This window comes from Macaca mulatta, chromosome 10, assembly GCF_049350105.2.
Source record: "Macaca mulatta isolate MMU2019108-1 chromosome 10, T2T-MMU8v2.0, whole genome shotgun sequence".
Classification (NCBI taxonomy): Eukaryota; Metazoa; Chordata; class Mammalia; order Primates; family Cercopithecidae; genus Macaca; species Macaca mulatta.
In genome coordinates, this window is record NC_133415.1 from 66,770,352 (window position 1) to 66,785,994 (window position 15,643).

Here is a 15,643-nt window from a genome sequence, read left to right on the forward strand (position 1 = left end):
AGAGGAGAAGCTAAAGGCAAAGAGGGATAGGATTTGTGGATCACCTTATTCTCCTCTGTCACTGGATCGTTAAAGATTAAGTCATAAAATTTTGGCTATTAAGGACAATTAATGAAATCCACTTAACACAGGCACTAAATAGGATGTGCCTATAACCCTTCCTAGCATACTTGGTCTTCCTGATTGCACCATCTCATGAACATTTGTTGGGTGTACAGTGAGAATCTAATGATTATGCTAAGCCTTTAATTTTTTTATTATTATTTATTTTGGTATTTATTGAGTGCTTACTAAATATATAGCACTGTTTAGTTAGTAAGGGAGTAGTCAAGGAAGTATAAATTCCTATTCTTTCTTTTACCAAGTGTCAACCCAATGGTTGTTGGTGTGGAATCCTTGAGTCTATGAATAGCTTTGTTTGCAAAATCGGAATTTATAAAAATTCTAGGGGTAAAATGGTGAAAAACAAACAAACAAAAAGCAGACCAGGAGGATCTGAAATGAATCGGTATGGTCAGACCAAATTGGTGTATGTGGTAATCGCTTGGTGTAATCAAGCTTATAAGAGTGTCGCCCAATCTAGTTGTCTGTCTCATCCAGTCTGGAAAGCTGGTTCAATGGTATCAATAACGCATTGTGTAAACAACCGCCAATGAGCAACAAGGCTCAAATGCTTTTTGCAATAGTTAAGCATACAAACACAGTGTTTGATATCCTTTCCCTCATGTGTTAAAGGAGGGTTAAACTAATGTCTTTCTAGGATCCCTTCCTGTTCTGAAAGGCTGTAATTTCATAATTATAGCTATCATTTGTAAAAATGTAAATGACTGGAAAAACCAGTTAGAGTAATGCAGACTTCACTGGCTAGGTAGGTCGTCACAATATTTTGGTGGGATGGCAATCTCCAAGTGGTCTGACAAGTGCTAAGAAATCAGTAATTCATAAATATCTTTAAAATCACAAGTGACTGTAACACTACTTTTCTATTTTAACCACTATACCTCTTGAAGGGATGGTCTATATTTGATAACTCCACTTCATCACACTTGATGCTTCCCTTCACGATTGGGCTTTTTTCCTGTAGCAGACATGGTTACTTCCATGCTCAGATCCTCTTGGATAGGCCTTACCATTTTGTGTGTGCCAGCCTCTGCATCTGTTTGCGAGTTTTTTTCTGGATGGCCAAATTCTGCTCTGTCTGAGCATATGCCAGGACAAAATGTTAGAGTGTTAACATCAACCTGGAGTAACTCTCAATCACCAATTAATATGTGAATGCAATGGGTGTAAAATACCCCAGCTTTCTCACCTCCCAGGCAGGATAACTCTGAAGCACATATTCTATACCAGCTCCCAGTTTCCCAGTGGGATTGAGTTCCAGTTACCCACAGTGACAACTTGCTTTATGATGTACCCTTTATTCCTGCCTTCCTTTCCTTATCTCAATTCCCTACTCCTCTACTCATATTTTCTAGAATCACTCTTTGAGTAAACTACTTGCATTTAAGTCCTTATTCCAGGTCCTACTTCTGGGGACTCAAATTAACACTCGTCTCCTCTTTCGATGTGCTAGGGTGACTCCTCCTATTTCAATAATGACTTCGTCTCTAAAACAAGTGGCTATGGTTGCTTCATTCTTTCCTTCTTAACTCTTTCCTCCTTTGCTTTCACAGGCCTGTGTGCTCTTGATTCTTTTTCCATATCTCCAACAGTCCAAGTTCTGACTCCTCTCCTGGTTCCTTTTTCTCCTTTCATGTCCAAAGTTCTCCAACATTTTGTCCTAGGACTTCGCTTTTTTTCCCTCTCAATAGTCTTCTTTGACAATCCTATTTCTTGCCATGGCATGAATGAGGTGTATGTGGACAAATCCTTGTGCATGTTACTTTTAGTGTCTTGATCACCTTCATCTCCTTTTTACTTTGATAACTCACTTCCATGAACTTCATCATTATCTGGAAGTGCTCAGTTTTGGAGCCTTGAGCTTCAATATCCCACTCATCAACCATAGCTCTCTCCCTTTTAGCTCTCTCACTATTTTTCCATTTTACCTATTCTTCTATTTCATTGACACTCTATTCTTTGGAAGAGTCCATTTCTCTCACCTCTCAACCCTAATCTGAATGTTGCTTAAGACAATGACTCTGCTGGTGCCACCATAAATCCATTCTTTCCCACTTGGCCCTGCAGTACTGCCAGAAATCATGATCTGTCCTTTGTCCACTCCCTCTCTCATGCCTACTAGCAGCATCTGAACTTCCATCTCCTTGAAGTCCCCATCCTGACACCTCTTCCCTCCCTCTGAACACTGACCTTGCCTCTTAATCCTCTGAAATAATTGTGACTCTTAAGTGGATATTATCACCACATTCTCCTCTGTGACCTACAAACAGGACTTCCCCTGCCAATTTTTTCCCCTTTAATCTGAAATTGAGACAGCTCCTTTTTCATGCTTGGGCTAATTTCTTCACTTTTCAGTAAAACCAAGCTACTCAAAAGATGAATAAAAATAAATTTGTAATTGAAGTTCTGATAAAAGGACTTGTGGTAAAATTAGAATTTTAAGAAAAAACTAATATAAGTAATACTATAAATTATGGTTATTAGTAAAAGGTTAATATTTATATGTAACATGATGCAAAAATAATGATATACCTAACAAACATTGGAGTGTGAAGGAGGGAAGTTGAAAGAAAGTGTCAGGATACTAATTTCCCCATTTTACAAAGCACTGAGTCCATAACTCACGAAAGTTGAAATATGGAATTAAATAAGTAAACATGTAACTAAATATATGTAATCTACCATGTGTGTATAAAATATGTAACTACAAACTCCTAAATATTAGACACAATAACTTCTTATTATTTTAGGGAGGTATATTAGGAAATAACATCTCCTTTGTGTGACATATTTATCTGAAGTTTAACGATTTCCATAGTTCTTTTTTGATTTTCTCTTCTGTTAAATTTTATAATAATTAAATTGAAGGATTTAAAACTTAAAATAGCACATAGGATGAGATCCCAGCTCTATAAAACAATTTGTTTATCTCTTTTCTGTCTATACATATTCATACAGAAGTGTCTGCAATAGAGTTTATCTAATGCTGGTAATGGTTGTTTCTGAATAATGAGATTTGAGATAATTAAAAAAGACCTTGCATTTTTTTATTACTTGGTGTTTTTCAAAATAATGATGATATATGATTCTGACAAAAATATCAAAGTTATTACATTTTTCATATTATTGGGGTTCTTAACTTATCTCGTTATTTAATTTGATTATGTCCACTCATGGTATTCATGAATACTGCAATGTGTAAAAATATTGTCCTCACATTGAGATGTTTACCGTCTCGCAAATGAAAGGATTCACTTTTTTGTTTGTGTGTGTACTTGTTTAAACCTTAAGAGGAAAGATATTGAATTGTCTACTACATCTAATACCAATATTAATTAAGTCATTAATTCAACAAATATTTCCTGTAGACGTAGTTTTGCCAGACACTGTGTTTACACAGAAAGCAAGGCTGACAATCTCTTAGCCTTCTACTTAAAACTTTAGAAGAGTGAAACCCAAATACTCCAGGTCAAAGCTTTTTTCTCTAATGACTTACAACACTTTGCAAATGTTTTAAACCTAAATCATTACCTTTATGTTCTTGATGCTTCCAATAGTGATTCTGTATATTGTTCACTTTTCTTTGGACTCTTTTGCCTTTGATACAAAATGAGCATGAAGTGAATCTATTTAGGAAAAACTAGCAGAACGATTGGATATTTATGGAAGCTAATGTCAAATTTAAAGTTGTAAACAAAGAGCGACCCCAGGAACCTACAGTTTCTTGTCAATTTTCTAATGGAGAAACTGCCAATACCCTGTAACAGTCTCAAGTCTACTTTACTCTATGTCAGGAAATTAAAAGTGTGTCATTGTTCTACTTTCAACGTAAGAACTTGTTTTATTCACTTATTTTTATCTGACAATATCAGCACATCACAATAATTTCCAAAAAGTTATGGTCAAATTAGCTTCAGAGACAAAAAATTGTCAAGGCAGTTACATTCTTTTCATATGTGTCTCACATAGAAGCCATCTATTAATATACAACTATACATTTCAGACTGAAGTGTTGACTCAGATGTAATTTCTTGACTCCTTGATCACTTGTGGACTTTAGCTAAAATAAATACACCTTAACAAGGGAAGTCAAACAGTAATGTCAGTTTTTGAGCTGTCCTGTGATTATTTGTATCTCAAATAATAATTCACAAATTCAGCACAGTTTCTTTTTGAAACATTGGATCTGAACTCAATGAAAAATGGAACCACTGCTCTAGTTAGGAGAAAAAGTTTGAACTTCAGATTTCATGTTTTATTCTTAAAGCCAGACCTCTTTGAGCAGTTAGTTTGAGTTGAATATAAAATTGCTGTGAACTTAACTATGGCATCACTCTCTGATGTGCTATAGCATTATTATCTATAGCTAGTAAGACCTTCTGAAATAGAAATTGATTTCTAGATATTCATTCAATTGAGACAAAAAGGTATATTTCCCCTCTTTCCCTTCTTTTGTATTTTGATCAGGTTGTAACTGCAGACTTTACTTTCTTTGTTCAAAGAGCTCATCTGTTCTACTACTGGTAATATCTAAGTTGGTGAATTTTAGAGAAACAAAGAAGCATGCCAGTTGCCCACTTGCTGGTTGCCACTTAATTCTATTGCCTAACTGAATGGCTGTCTATCAAGCAATGGATTCTACAGGAATAGTTTCTTAAAAAATAGTTTGTCCAGCGCCTTCGAGCTGAGATTATGGACAAATCACTACCTTGTGGTCCAACTGCAGTCATAGTTAAGGAGCATATATTAAACAACTGTTATGAATAGGGCACATTGGTTGCCAGCAGGAGGAACAGTGTGTAGAATGGGTCCTATTTCTTGTTGGAGAAGACAAATCACCAATATTTGAAAAGTTGGTTGACAATGTATGGTGAAAATATGTCTCCTCTCACAAAACTTTGGAACAATTTTTGTTGTGGTTTGGCTCGATTTGGCTTCGAGGTTTAGAGATCCACTCTAGCAACGTAAGCAAAGGGATATTTATTGACAGCATATTAGTTTGGGCAATACTCCTACATCTCAGTGCCCTAATGTAACAGCAGTTTATTTCTCACTCACATAAGGTCTTCTAATTCACGGACCAGGGACCTGAGCTCCTTTCATCTTGTGACTCTGCTTTGGCATTTGGTGTTGAAATTTACTGTTCTCAATTACATCAAGCCCCAGAAGACAGCAGAACACAGACAAACAATCCATAAAGAATTCTTATGCGTCAGGCATGGAAGAAGTACACATGACTTCTGCTTGCATTACACAGGCTAGAATTGTCACATGATCACGCTTATCCACAAGGCAGGCTGGGCAATGTGGTTTTGCTGCAGCCCATGAAGAAAGGGCAATGAATTTGGTGCTTAGCTCTTCAGGCTGTTACAGGTGTCTTTTGCTGGAAACTGGGGCAGGAAAGCTATTAGAAACTTGGATAAAATGCCTGAGTTTCCCACGGCCTGAATGGGCTTTCTCATGGTAACTGTACTGTATTCTCCTCTCTAGAGCAACTAGCCAGTCAAATTTCCTGAGGAATCCAGTATAATTGGCTGAGATAATTACCATAGTCTATGATGAATTAAATTTACTGAATTTGGACCAGGTCATCTCGTGGGTCATGACTAGCCCATGGATGGATTGCTGCTGGGCTGGGTTTCTATTTCTCACTCAATCAGTTGTCACTCCCTGAAAAGTGCACCCCACAGCTACTTTTTTGAGGAAAAGAGTGTCACTAGGGCACAACCTGCTTATTGTTACTACTGCAGTACAGCTATTTTATCCTATGCACTCAGTGCTGTGCCCAGAACTTTACATGCACTAATGATATTATTTATTTTTCACAACCACCATATTTTATTAACCATTTTCAGAAGACAATGAGCCTCTGAGAGATTTAGCAACCTAGCCAAGTTTCCAGCACTATCTGACTCCAAATCCTGTCATCTTTACCTTTCAACATTATTGTTCCTGATTTTCTTCAGCCACAAGAGGGGTATTGGGAGCAGTGAGTGTTCTGATGGCTACGACTGGTATCAGGGAAAGGAAATGATTACATGTCATCAAAGTTCCAAATGGACAGAGAATACTGTGGTGTAGGTCAACCAGAGAGGTCTTAAGGGTTGAGCTCGGATTCGATCTAAGGCACAACATGAATGGCAGCCATGTCTGGGGAAGCAACGTTACAGGTTGCTATTTTCCCTTAGCTACTGTGGTAAATCTTTTTATAAGAGAACTGTCCCTTAAAGTCTTCTTAGATTGAAATCTTTTAGGAAATGCTTAGGATCAACTCTATATGCTGTTTTTATTTTTTTCCTCCAAATATTGTCAATTTTGATGTAAAGAACTATGGGACAGGGGATGTGGAAACACAACAAGAGAATTCTTCCTTTGACTTACAACTGGCTGCAAGACGAAGTAGAAGTGAAAGCATATAATCTGGATTCAACATTGTTGTGACATTAAGATATCATTAAATGGGTGGTATCAAATATTCAAAATACATATATCTGACCAAAAATTTCTATCCACGATAGGTAAAGAAATCCTACAAATAAAAAGTGAAAATGGACAACCCAAAAGAAAAACTTTTCAGGGCAAAGCATCTGAAACAAATATGTTTAAAAGAGGATATCCAAATCATCAATAAGCACATGAAGAGGTGTTTAACTTTAGTTGATAATCAGGGAAATTCAAATTAAAGTCACAATGAGACACTACCAGAACGGCTAAAAGAAAACAGATGTAAAATATCAAGTGTTGGTGAGAATGTGGAGCAGCTGGAACTCTCACATACTGCTGGTGGGAATGTAAATTGGTACAACTACTTAGGAAAACCATGTGGCTGCTTGTGTGTAGCTGGTGGAATTCTGAGATGGCCCCCAAGATTTCTGCTCCCTGTTGTACATGCCCTATGTAATCATCTTCCTTTTGAGTGTGTAAAGCATAGGTGGGACTGTGAAGATGATAGATTTCACTTCTGTGATTAGATTACACAAAGGTGAAGAGATTTATTAAATGTTATTAAAGTCTTAAATCAATTGACTCTGAGTTCATCAGAAGAATTAAAAGGAAAATAATCCTAGTGGGCTTGAATGAATCAGGCTAACCTTGCAAGGAGAGTGGGCTCTTCCTGAAGGCAGATATTTGAAGGGCGTGGTGTGAGAGGGCTATGGAGAGGTCTCCTGGGGCTGAGAGTGGTCCTGGCCCAGCAGCCAGCAAGAAAATAAAGACTTCAGGTCTAAAACCACAGGAAACTCAATTCCTCTAAAAGTGTAAATATGCTCAGAAGACAGTTGTTTCTTGGTCATGCCTCTAGATGGGACACAGCAGGCTATACCTTGATTTCAGCCCATGAAGACTTGAGCAGAGGACCCAACTAAAATGTGCCAGACTCCTTACCCATGAAAACTGTGAAATAACAAACTTGTGTGGTTTTAGGCCACTAAGTTTTTTAGTGATACACAGCAATAGAAAAGTGATGGTCTCGTAAAGCTGTGTGTATGCATATCCTTTTACTCAAAAATTCTATTTCTTGGAATTCTCAGTAGAAGGGCATATATGTGTTTGCCAAAATACATAGACTTTAATATCCACAAAAGCCATATTTATAATAGCTAAAACTGGAAAACAAAGCAAATGAGTGAGAAAGGAACTTAGGTATACTGGTAATATTTTGTTTCTTTATTTGGGTGCTGGTTACACATGTGTGCTGTTTGTGAAAATTCCCTAAGCTGTGTTCTTTCCTAAGTTAAACTTCAATAAAAGTGAAGTGACCAGAAATTTATTAATTTTTTTACTACCTGGCCTCATAATGATTATTAGGTTGTTTTAAAATTAAAAAGATTCTCGCACGTTATAAAAATGGTCACATGATTTTACTTGTGTAATCATTTCAGCATCTGTCCGCTGTGGATAAAACATAAAACACACCATAAGAAAATGAAACCCCTAGGATAATATCAGGTTCTTTTTAAACCCTAACTCTAACTTGATTTTTGGTTAATCTTCAACAGATTGCTTCAATGAATAATTTCTGTGGCAAATGAATTAAAATTAGTAGCATATTGAGAATTTTAAGGCAGCCTTTGGAATAACACCTTTGTCATTACTGTAAGCTCTTTCACTCTCCTAGACATAAGTGTCTTCTCTGATGGACATAGGTCTTTGGGCCAGGGCCAGGTCACGATAAAATAGAAAGCTTTAATCTCCATAACCCTTTCAGAGGTAAAGTTATAGGTGTTATTTCATTTTAGAGAGGAAACATAAATGTTTGTTCATGGCCTTATAAGAATCAATCAAATAACTGACAAATAATTAAATATTCATACACAGGCCACCATGCTAGATATGGAGACTATATAAAGATATAGCACATCATTTCTCCTGTTGGAATATTTATAGTCTACCTGAAGATGTAAATGCACGTACCCATTAGTTAATGACATATGTTCATGTGTTAATAGCAAATGAACGATAAATATAAAAAAAGTAAAAAGAAAAGGAAAAATATCAGAACTCTAAAATTGTGTCTCAAGGGAAGAGTTCTTGGCAGTCAGGGAAGGCTTCCTGGAGGGAGCATGATATAGAAAAGCAATTATTTTTCAGTCAAGCAAATTTGGTTTTAATTCTGAGTTCTTTTACTTCTCAGATATAAGCAGGGACTTAACTTCTCAAAGCCTTAAGGTTTTCATCTGAGAATTACAGCTGATGCCAGTAGTTTCTTTCATAGATTTGTGAGGTTAGAATGAGATAATTTAATAAAAAAGCAGGTTCTTCTAGTCTCCATTGCTGACCCTTCATATGGATGAATAAATAATCACTGAGAATCTTTTGTGTCTGACACTGAGCCTCAGAGTAGGGAGCAGTAGGGAGTTGGGAGGCATGCTAAGTGTCAGAGCAAGGAAGGAGAAGGACATATGGGCCTCTAAGATGCACAATAACAAATGTCGGCAAAAGTACATAACAGTATGATGAAAGCAAGATAGGAAACTGTCTGGGAAACCTGGAGTAATAAATACAGCCAAGGAAGTTTCCTTCAAGGCTGGCAACACAGTAATGTGCTGGTTATAGGGAGGAAATGAGAAATATAGGAGGTATTACCCCTGAATAGTTACCTTTTCAGTAGAAATACAACACCTACACCCATATTTACTTACATCATGAAATAATGAAGACAAGTGATGGCAGTTATAAGCTTATGTTGTGCAGTTTTCGCCTATCAGTCACATAAAAATTTGGAGGAGGGAAAGCTCTCTGTGGTCTGTAGCATCAGGAAAGGTTTGAATTTGGGTCTTGAAGAATGGGCAACACATGGATCCAAAAGGAGGTTTATTCTAGGCAGATGTTGCACCATGCAGTCCCTGTTACTTAAATGTGCAACAGAGAAAAAAAAAATCACTGGATTTGTTTGAAGGGTGCTACCTGAGAGGTTATGGAGAGGTAAGGAGAGAGGTCAGTCTCTCAGATGGGAACTGCAGGTTTCAGGTTGTGATGCAAAATCAGTGGGCTCCTCTCCAAGAAAGAATGAAGGACCAAGAGGCCTAGTTATCTGATCTCTCATCCTAAGGGCACATTTTCAAAGGGGCAGCAAAGAGAAGAGAAAACCACTGACAGCAATGGTTTTCAGAAACCTATGGCTCCGTCCCACTCCCCTGCACCCATGAAAAGGTGTGGGGGAGGGGGAGGGAGCCACAGGTTTCTGTAGCAAGATCACACTCAAGAATTAAAACCCCTTTTCACCTTATCTGAATGCCCCACATCCCCTGAAAGCACCTAGCTTGCTTGGGTGGGTATGAAGGAGTAAAGAGCATGGGTTCACTTCTGAAAGATCTGGATTGAAGCCCTTGCCTGTTTTTATCTCACACCCCTGTCTGAACCAATTTCCTCAACGGGGCCACAGGCTCAATAATAATAGTAGCCTCCTCAAGAGATGTTGAGATTAAGTAAAAATGTATGTAAGGACTCCGGCACATAAGGTTCTGTATAACTAATAATAATCACTATTATGTTTTATAATGGCCTTTGGGTCCTGGGTCTTGCCAAGTTTGGGGTAGGGGAGGGGGGTGTGAAGAAGGAAGGTCGGCTTCTTTATTGTGTTGGTGTCTCTCAAAACAGCCGGCAGGCCCTGGGCCAAAACCACAGCGGGGTGCTCCCTCCGCCGGCGCCTTCTTTCCCCTGCTCCACCCACGCTTCCCGGAGCAACAAGTTCCTTTCCGCAAGACCCGCCCGCGCGCCACCGGCGGACCCGGAGACTCTTCCCAGACCTCTGTCAAACTCGTCGCCAGACCCACTTGGGGTCGAAATCTGGGTGCTGCCTACGCCCTTAGGAGGAGGGAGAGCCCCCCACACCTGAAGGAGCTCTGGCGGTGGCTGGGAGAGAGGCGGGAGGCTTGGGAAGTCAAGACAGAAGAGATTAATAAGAGCTTCGTTCTGCGCGGTCCTTCAAGGCAAAACCAATAACCAAAAGCACCCACCGCTCATCTCACGCCCCTCTCTTCCTGGGATCAGGAGCGAGATGGAGCCTGAAATCTCACTGACCTCCACCCAGCCCTCTGGTAGCCACATCTCTGTCCTCTGGGTTCCCCTAGCCCCAGCTTCTCTCTGCACCCACACTCCACCCCAGCCTGCGCCAGGTCCCCTAAGGACACTGGAGATCCCTGATACATCTTTTGCAGGAGACACACGCAGGTCAGCCACAGCCCCCATCCAGCGCGCTTCTCTCCTCTGTCCTCCCAGGATGGGTACCCTCGAGTCTCCAAAGGAGACCCCAGGTGTCCAAAGCTGAGAGGCTCACCTATATGCCCAAACTGTCAAACTTTGACAACTTCTTGGAATGGGGATCCCCACACTCTAGTGGGAAAGCCAGGCTGGCCACCCACGCATCAGGAGAGGCCATCTCGACTTCTCAGTAGGGAATCCCTCTCAAAATCCACCTCTCCAGCTCCTGTAACCAGGAGTTGAGAACTAGGGAGCCAACCAGAAGTGCGCTCCAGGGGTGGGCGGTCGGGGGCGGGGGTGAGGGCGCAGAAGTCCCCCCCCCCCGATTTTGGAGACCAGTTTATGTTTCCAAATCTCCGAGAGTCAGGAAGTCGTTGTTCCCGGAGAGGAGCAGGGACCGAAGTCACTGGGAGGGAAGTCCTCCGGCGCGGGGTGGGAGAAGCACCTAGGTGAATTGCAATATCCAAGCTTCCAGACCCGTCTGTAGGAAACTATTCTTTCTCCAGGGGATGGGGGTGGGGGAGACGTCCCTGGCCAAGCAGCCAACGCCAGGATCAGCTATTCAGGGCTTCATCCCTCCATCCCCAGACAACCTCGAGAACTTGGTACCTCGGACAGCATCCCGGGAGCATGGTATCCTTTGAAAGGTGTTATCCTATTTTCGCCATCAAGTCATAGAGCAATAAATTATTTTGATGACCTTACTAGTACAGATGAAGGACATTTTAATTACATAACCGGTGAAAGATCACCGGAGGCAATATCGTGTTAAAGAGCCCATGGCAGAATATCTGCATCGCATGAGAAAGAGAGAAAACTTGCAAATCTGCAATGAGATTGCGCAGGGCTGCCCCCCGTTTTGAAACAACATGCGAAATGCATGGGAGAGCTTACCTTTCGGACTCCAAAGCCGTGTTCTGCTGCAACTTGGCGAGCTTCGTCCTCTCCCCCTTTATGCAACTCCACAAGAAAATGATTCGTGAAGACCGGTCGCTCAGCAGATGCAAAAACCATGACACAGAAGAGGAACCCGGCGGCCGCCTTCCACTGGGAGACACAACCACCCTTCATCCTTCTTTGGGAGTGAAAAGTGGTGCTAGGAGGCGCGCAGGCTGGCGGAGCAGGGGACTCGGAGGGAGGGTGCAAAAAAAAAATATATATATATATAGTTTTTAAAAAAATCTTTGTAGAGAAAGAGACTGAATAGGGTCTTGGAAAGCAGCGAATCAGTGTGTGTTCTCCAGCATCTGGCTAGAGGGGAAGCCGTGCAGTCAGGCGGCCCGGCGCGCGGGCAGGGGTGCGAATGTGGGGAGCTGTGTGTACCGGAGAGAAAGAGCGAGTGTAGGTCTGTGCTTGATGCTAAATCTGCATTTTCAGCTCCTCCTCAGCTCCAATTCCCCAGGGGCTGGAGGAGAGCACCAGCTCGGGTGACGTGAGTCCGCTAGCGGCCAATGAGGGCGGGGGAAGCGGCGGGCCCCGCCCTGGGCCGCCCCGGGCCCGCCCCCGCCCTCCCCAGGCCCTGCCCGGCCCGGCCCGGCCGCCTCCGCCTTCTGGGGGCGCAGCGCCGCGAGCCCGCGCCCCCGCCCCTTTCAGCACTGGAGAGCTCCCCCATCTCAGCCTGGCCCGCCGCGCGCCCAGGAAAATCCCCCCAGCTGTAATCAGGCCAGCGGCGGCGGAGTGATGTCATTGTTTGTGGGAATCTGTAGGCTCTGGGAAGGGAATTACGGTGTGTGCCGCTCTCGGAGGCCCCGAAGGGAGCTGGGGCGCCGGCCTCTGTACCTCTTCCTGCTTGTTTCCCGCTGCAAAACACCTCTCTCTCTCTCTCTCTCTCTCTCTCTCATACACACACACACACACTCTCTCTCTCTCTCAAGGCATACTTGCCTCCCCTTATCCCAATAACAAAGCAAATATTAACCCTCCTCCCACCACTTTGGGAAAATCCCCGGGGAGGTTTGCTCTCCTTGGCACCACGAGGGTTGGGGAAAGCACCTTCTAGGGGTGATCCATGGGGTGCGAGAGTGCAAGGAGGAACCCTTGTTTTTTGTAGGCTCCAGGCAGGTCCGGAGCGAAGCGGCTGGGAAGCTTATCCGGAGACCGGGCTCGCCCCACCCGCGATGGTGACTGGAGGAGGCTCCTCTAGGAGTCCTGGCTGCACCTCCAAGATCTGCCTTCAGGAGAAACGCGGCCGGGGTGGACACGCCGGGAGGTGCATTCACAGACTTGGGGACGTTCCACTGCACAAGGACAGCGAGAGTGCGAGTTGGGGAAGGCATAGCCACGATCCCAGGCGCCGGGCCAAGTCGCCCGCTGAGCGTTTTCTGCTGGAGGCGACGTGGGGCGGGGGCAACTAAGTTATCCAGTTAAGAAACGTGCACTCACTTTGGACTCTGCTAACTGCTGACGACGGACTCCGCTTCTTGCCTCAGAGGGAGGAAGCACATACCTTCTGTATGTAACAAAATGAGGACGGCTGCTTTAAAGCAACTTAAATATTGTTGTGTTAAAGAATATTTACACTGATCTCATTGTATCATTTAGCTTCAGAGCTCAAAATCCTGCTTTACTTGGATAAGAGGTAAGAGATCTTTTCTTAGGGGCTTAAGTGCATGCAATCCAGAGAGAAAGGAAGAGAACCATTTATACCATCGACACGTTACGCACACATTCTCATGTATACACAGATTCCTCTCTTTTTATTTCAGCATGAAGTCCAAATCTACGCAAGTCAGAATCTACGCAAGAAAAGCACTATTGGTAGAAATGAATACACTTTGAATGCCATGGGCCACCCTGTCTTCTGAGCAGGTCTGTTTGCTGACATAGTTGGCTCCCTCAGAGCCCTTTAAAAAACTGTCAAAAATGTGGGCATTGCTGAAGGTTTTTATTAAAACATTAGAAGTCTGTATGACATTATTTATGATTGTTATTTGAATTCCTCTAAGAAAATTAAGCTATCTGTTAGGACTTAGGGCCATGGTGGAGGCAAGGTTTCTGGAAAAGCATTAATAAAAGGAAACAGATCAACTCTGGGCCCCTCTTCTCACTACTGCTCGGAGGCTCATCTCTGCCCGTGTTCCCCCTTTCTATCACTCTATCTTGTTTAACAGCTTACCCCCTCATAATCCCTCTGTTTGACTATAATGCAAGGTTTTCTTATTCAGAGACCCTCAGCTCTTCCTCTCCCTCTTTTTCTTACAGTTCGTCCATATTTTGAATCAAAGTGCCAGGTTGGTATGAAATAATACCACATGGTTCTTTCTGCTTTGTGTTGTCATTTGAAAAAAATGGCACCAAGTGTGAAAACTACATTAGACAGATTCACAATCATGGAGAGCATTTCAAAAGCTTCAACAGAGATAAAAATTTAAGTCCTTAGAAAGTAGATCCGAAGAGCATCAACTAAATCAATTTAGAAGATGATGGGTGTTGGGAAATAGTGCTGCTAATGTAGCCAGATCTCTTTGAAGATGCACATAAAATTATCATCTTTCTAGAGATATTTATTAATTTATTTCTGAAACCACAGTTCCATACTTCATTTTCTTTCTTTCTTTCTTTCTTTCTTTCTTTCTTTCTTTCTTTCTTTCTTTCTTTCTTTCTTTCTTTCTCTTTCTTTCTTTCTTTCTTTCTTTCTTTCTTTCTTTCTTTCTTTCTTTCTTTCTTTCTTTCTTTCTTTCTTTCTTTCTTTCTTTCTTTCTTCCTTCCTTTCTCCCTTCCTTCCTTCCTTCCTTCCTTCCTTCCTTCCTTCCTTCCTTTTCTTTTTTTCTTTTTCTTTGTTTTTTTTTTTTGAGATGGAGTCTTGGTCTGTCGCCCAGGCTGGAGTGAAGAGGCCTGATCTCGGCTCATTGCAACCTCTGCCTCCTGGGTTCAAGCGATTCTCCTGCCTCAGCTTCCCAAGGAGCTGGGACTACAGGCGTGTACCACGACACTCGGCTAATTTTTTGTACTTTTAGTAGAGACTGGGTTTCACCGTGTTAGCCAGGATGGTCTCTATCTCCTGATCTTGTGATCCACCCCTCTTGGCCTCTCAAAGTCCTGGGATTACAGACATGAGCCACTGCACCCGGCCACTTCATTTCTTAAATAGTTTCCAAATATGAAATGCTGGTAAATGTTGAATCTCATATAGCTATATTTTAAATAACTTAAACTGTGTAACATTGGCCACAAATGATATAAAACCTGAATGACTAATTAAAATAAGTCATCTTTAGTGGTTTACATAAAATACAGCTCATTGTAATATTGTCAGGACAGAGTAGCAAATGGAAAGATAATTTTTTTTGGTTATTCAAATATTAAATTTTCAGTACACAAGCATGTAGTAAGCAAGTGGAAGAGGAAATGTATTTATCCCTTGGATATCTATTGATGATTGTTATTTGAAATGCTAATACACACCCATGTGTGCACACAAATTGCTCTTTTAGACAACTATTTTTCAAACTCCTTTTGCCAGTAACAATAGTCAAGGTGAACAGTAGAGAGAACGGCAGCAGCACATTTTGAGGATGGACCTAGAAGCCAGTTGCCAGGAGCCCTATTGCAGGCTCTGCTAGTACTAGGTATGTATACCACCTGGCTGTGGGCCAACCTATTGCACCTCTCAAAGCCTCTGTCTTTCTATCTGTAAAAAGAGACTGTTGGATTAGATACCTCAGAGCCAAAAGTCTATAATTTCAAAGAGTTGTGAAAACATATGCTGTAATGTAGGAAGCATCATCAATAATTTGAGAAATGCTAAGGACCACAATACTATTTAATAACATATTGTGGCCAACACGAACATACTTATTTTTGTGTAACCTCCCCCAAATGG

At 41.6% G+C, this 15,643-nt stretch overlaps 1 protein-coding gene and 1 long non-coding RNA gene across 3 annotated transcripts in view; one reads left to right on the forward strand and one right to left on the reverse strand.

The window, feature by feature from the left end:
- Positions 1-12,158, reverse strand: part of PCSK2 (proprotein convertase subtilisin/kexin type 2) — a 254,019-nt gene extending 241,861 nt beyond the window's left edge. Inside the window, exon 1 of one of the 2 annotated variants that reach the window (XM_028827173.2) lies at positions 11,716-12,158. In XM_028827173.2, the coding sequence (XP_028683006.1) occupies positions 11,716-11,892 (177 nt within the window). In that variant the 5' untranslated portion in view covers positions 11,893-12,158. 2 annotated transcript variants of the gene reach the window in all.
- Positions 12,159-12,562: 404 nt separating this feature from the next.
- LOC144332036 (uncharacterized) lies at positions 12,563-15,363 on the forward strand. The gene is made up of 3 exons (XR_013399741.1): positions 12,563-13,399; positions 13,527-13,629; positions 15,284-15,363. It is a non-coding gene; the product is annotated as an uncharacterized LOC144332036 (long non-coding RNA).
- Positions 15,364-15,643: the final 280 nt, after the last annotated feature.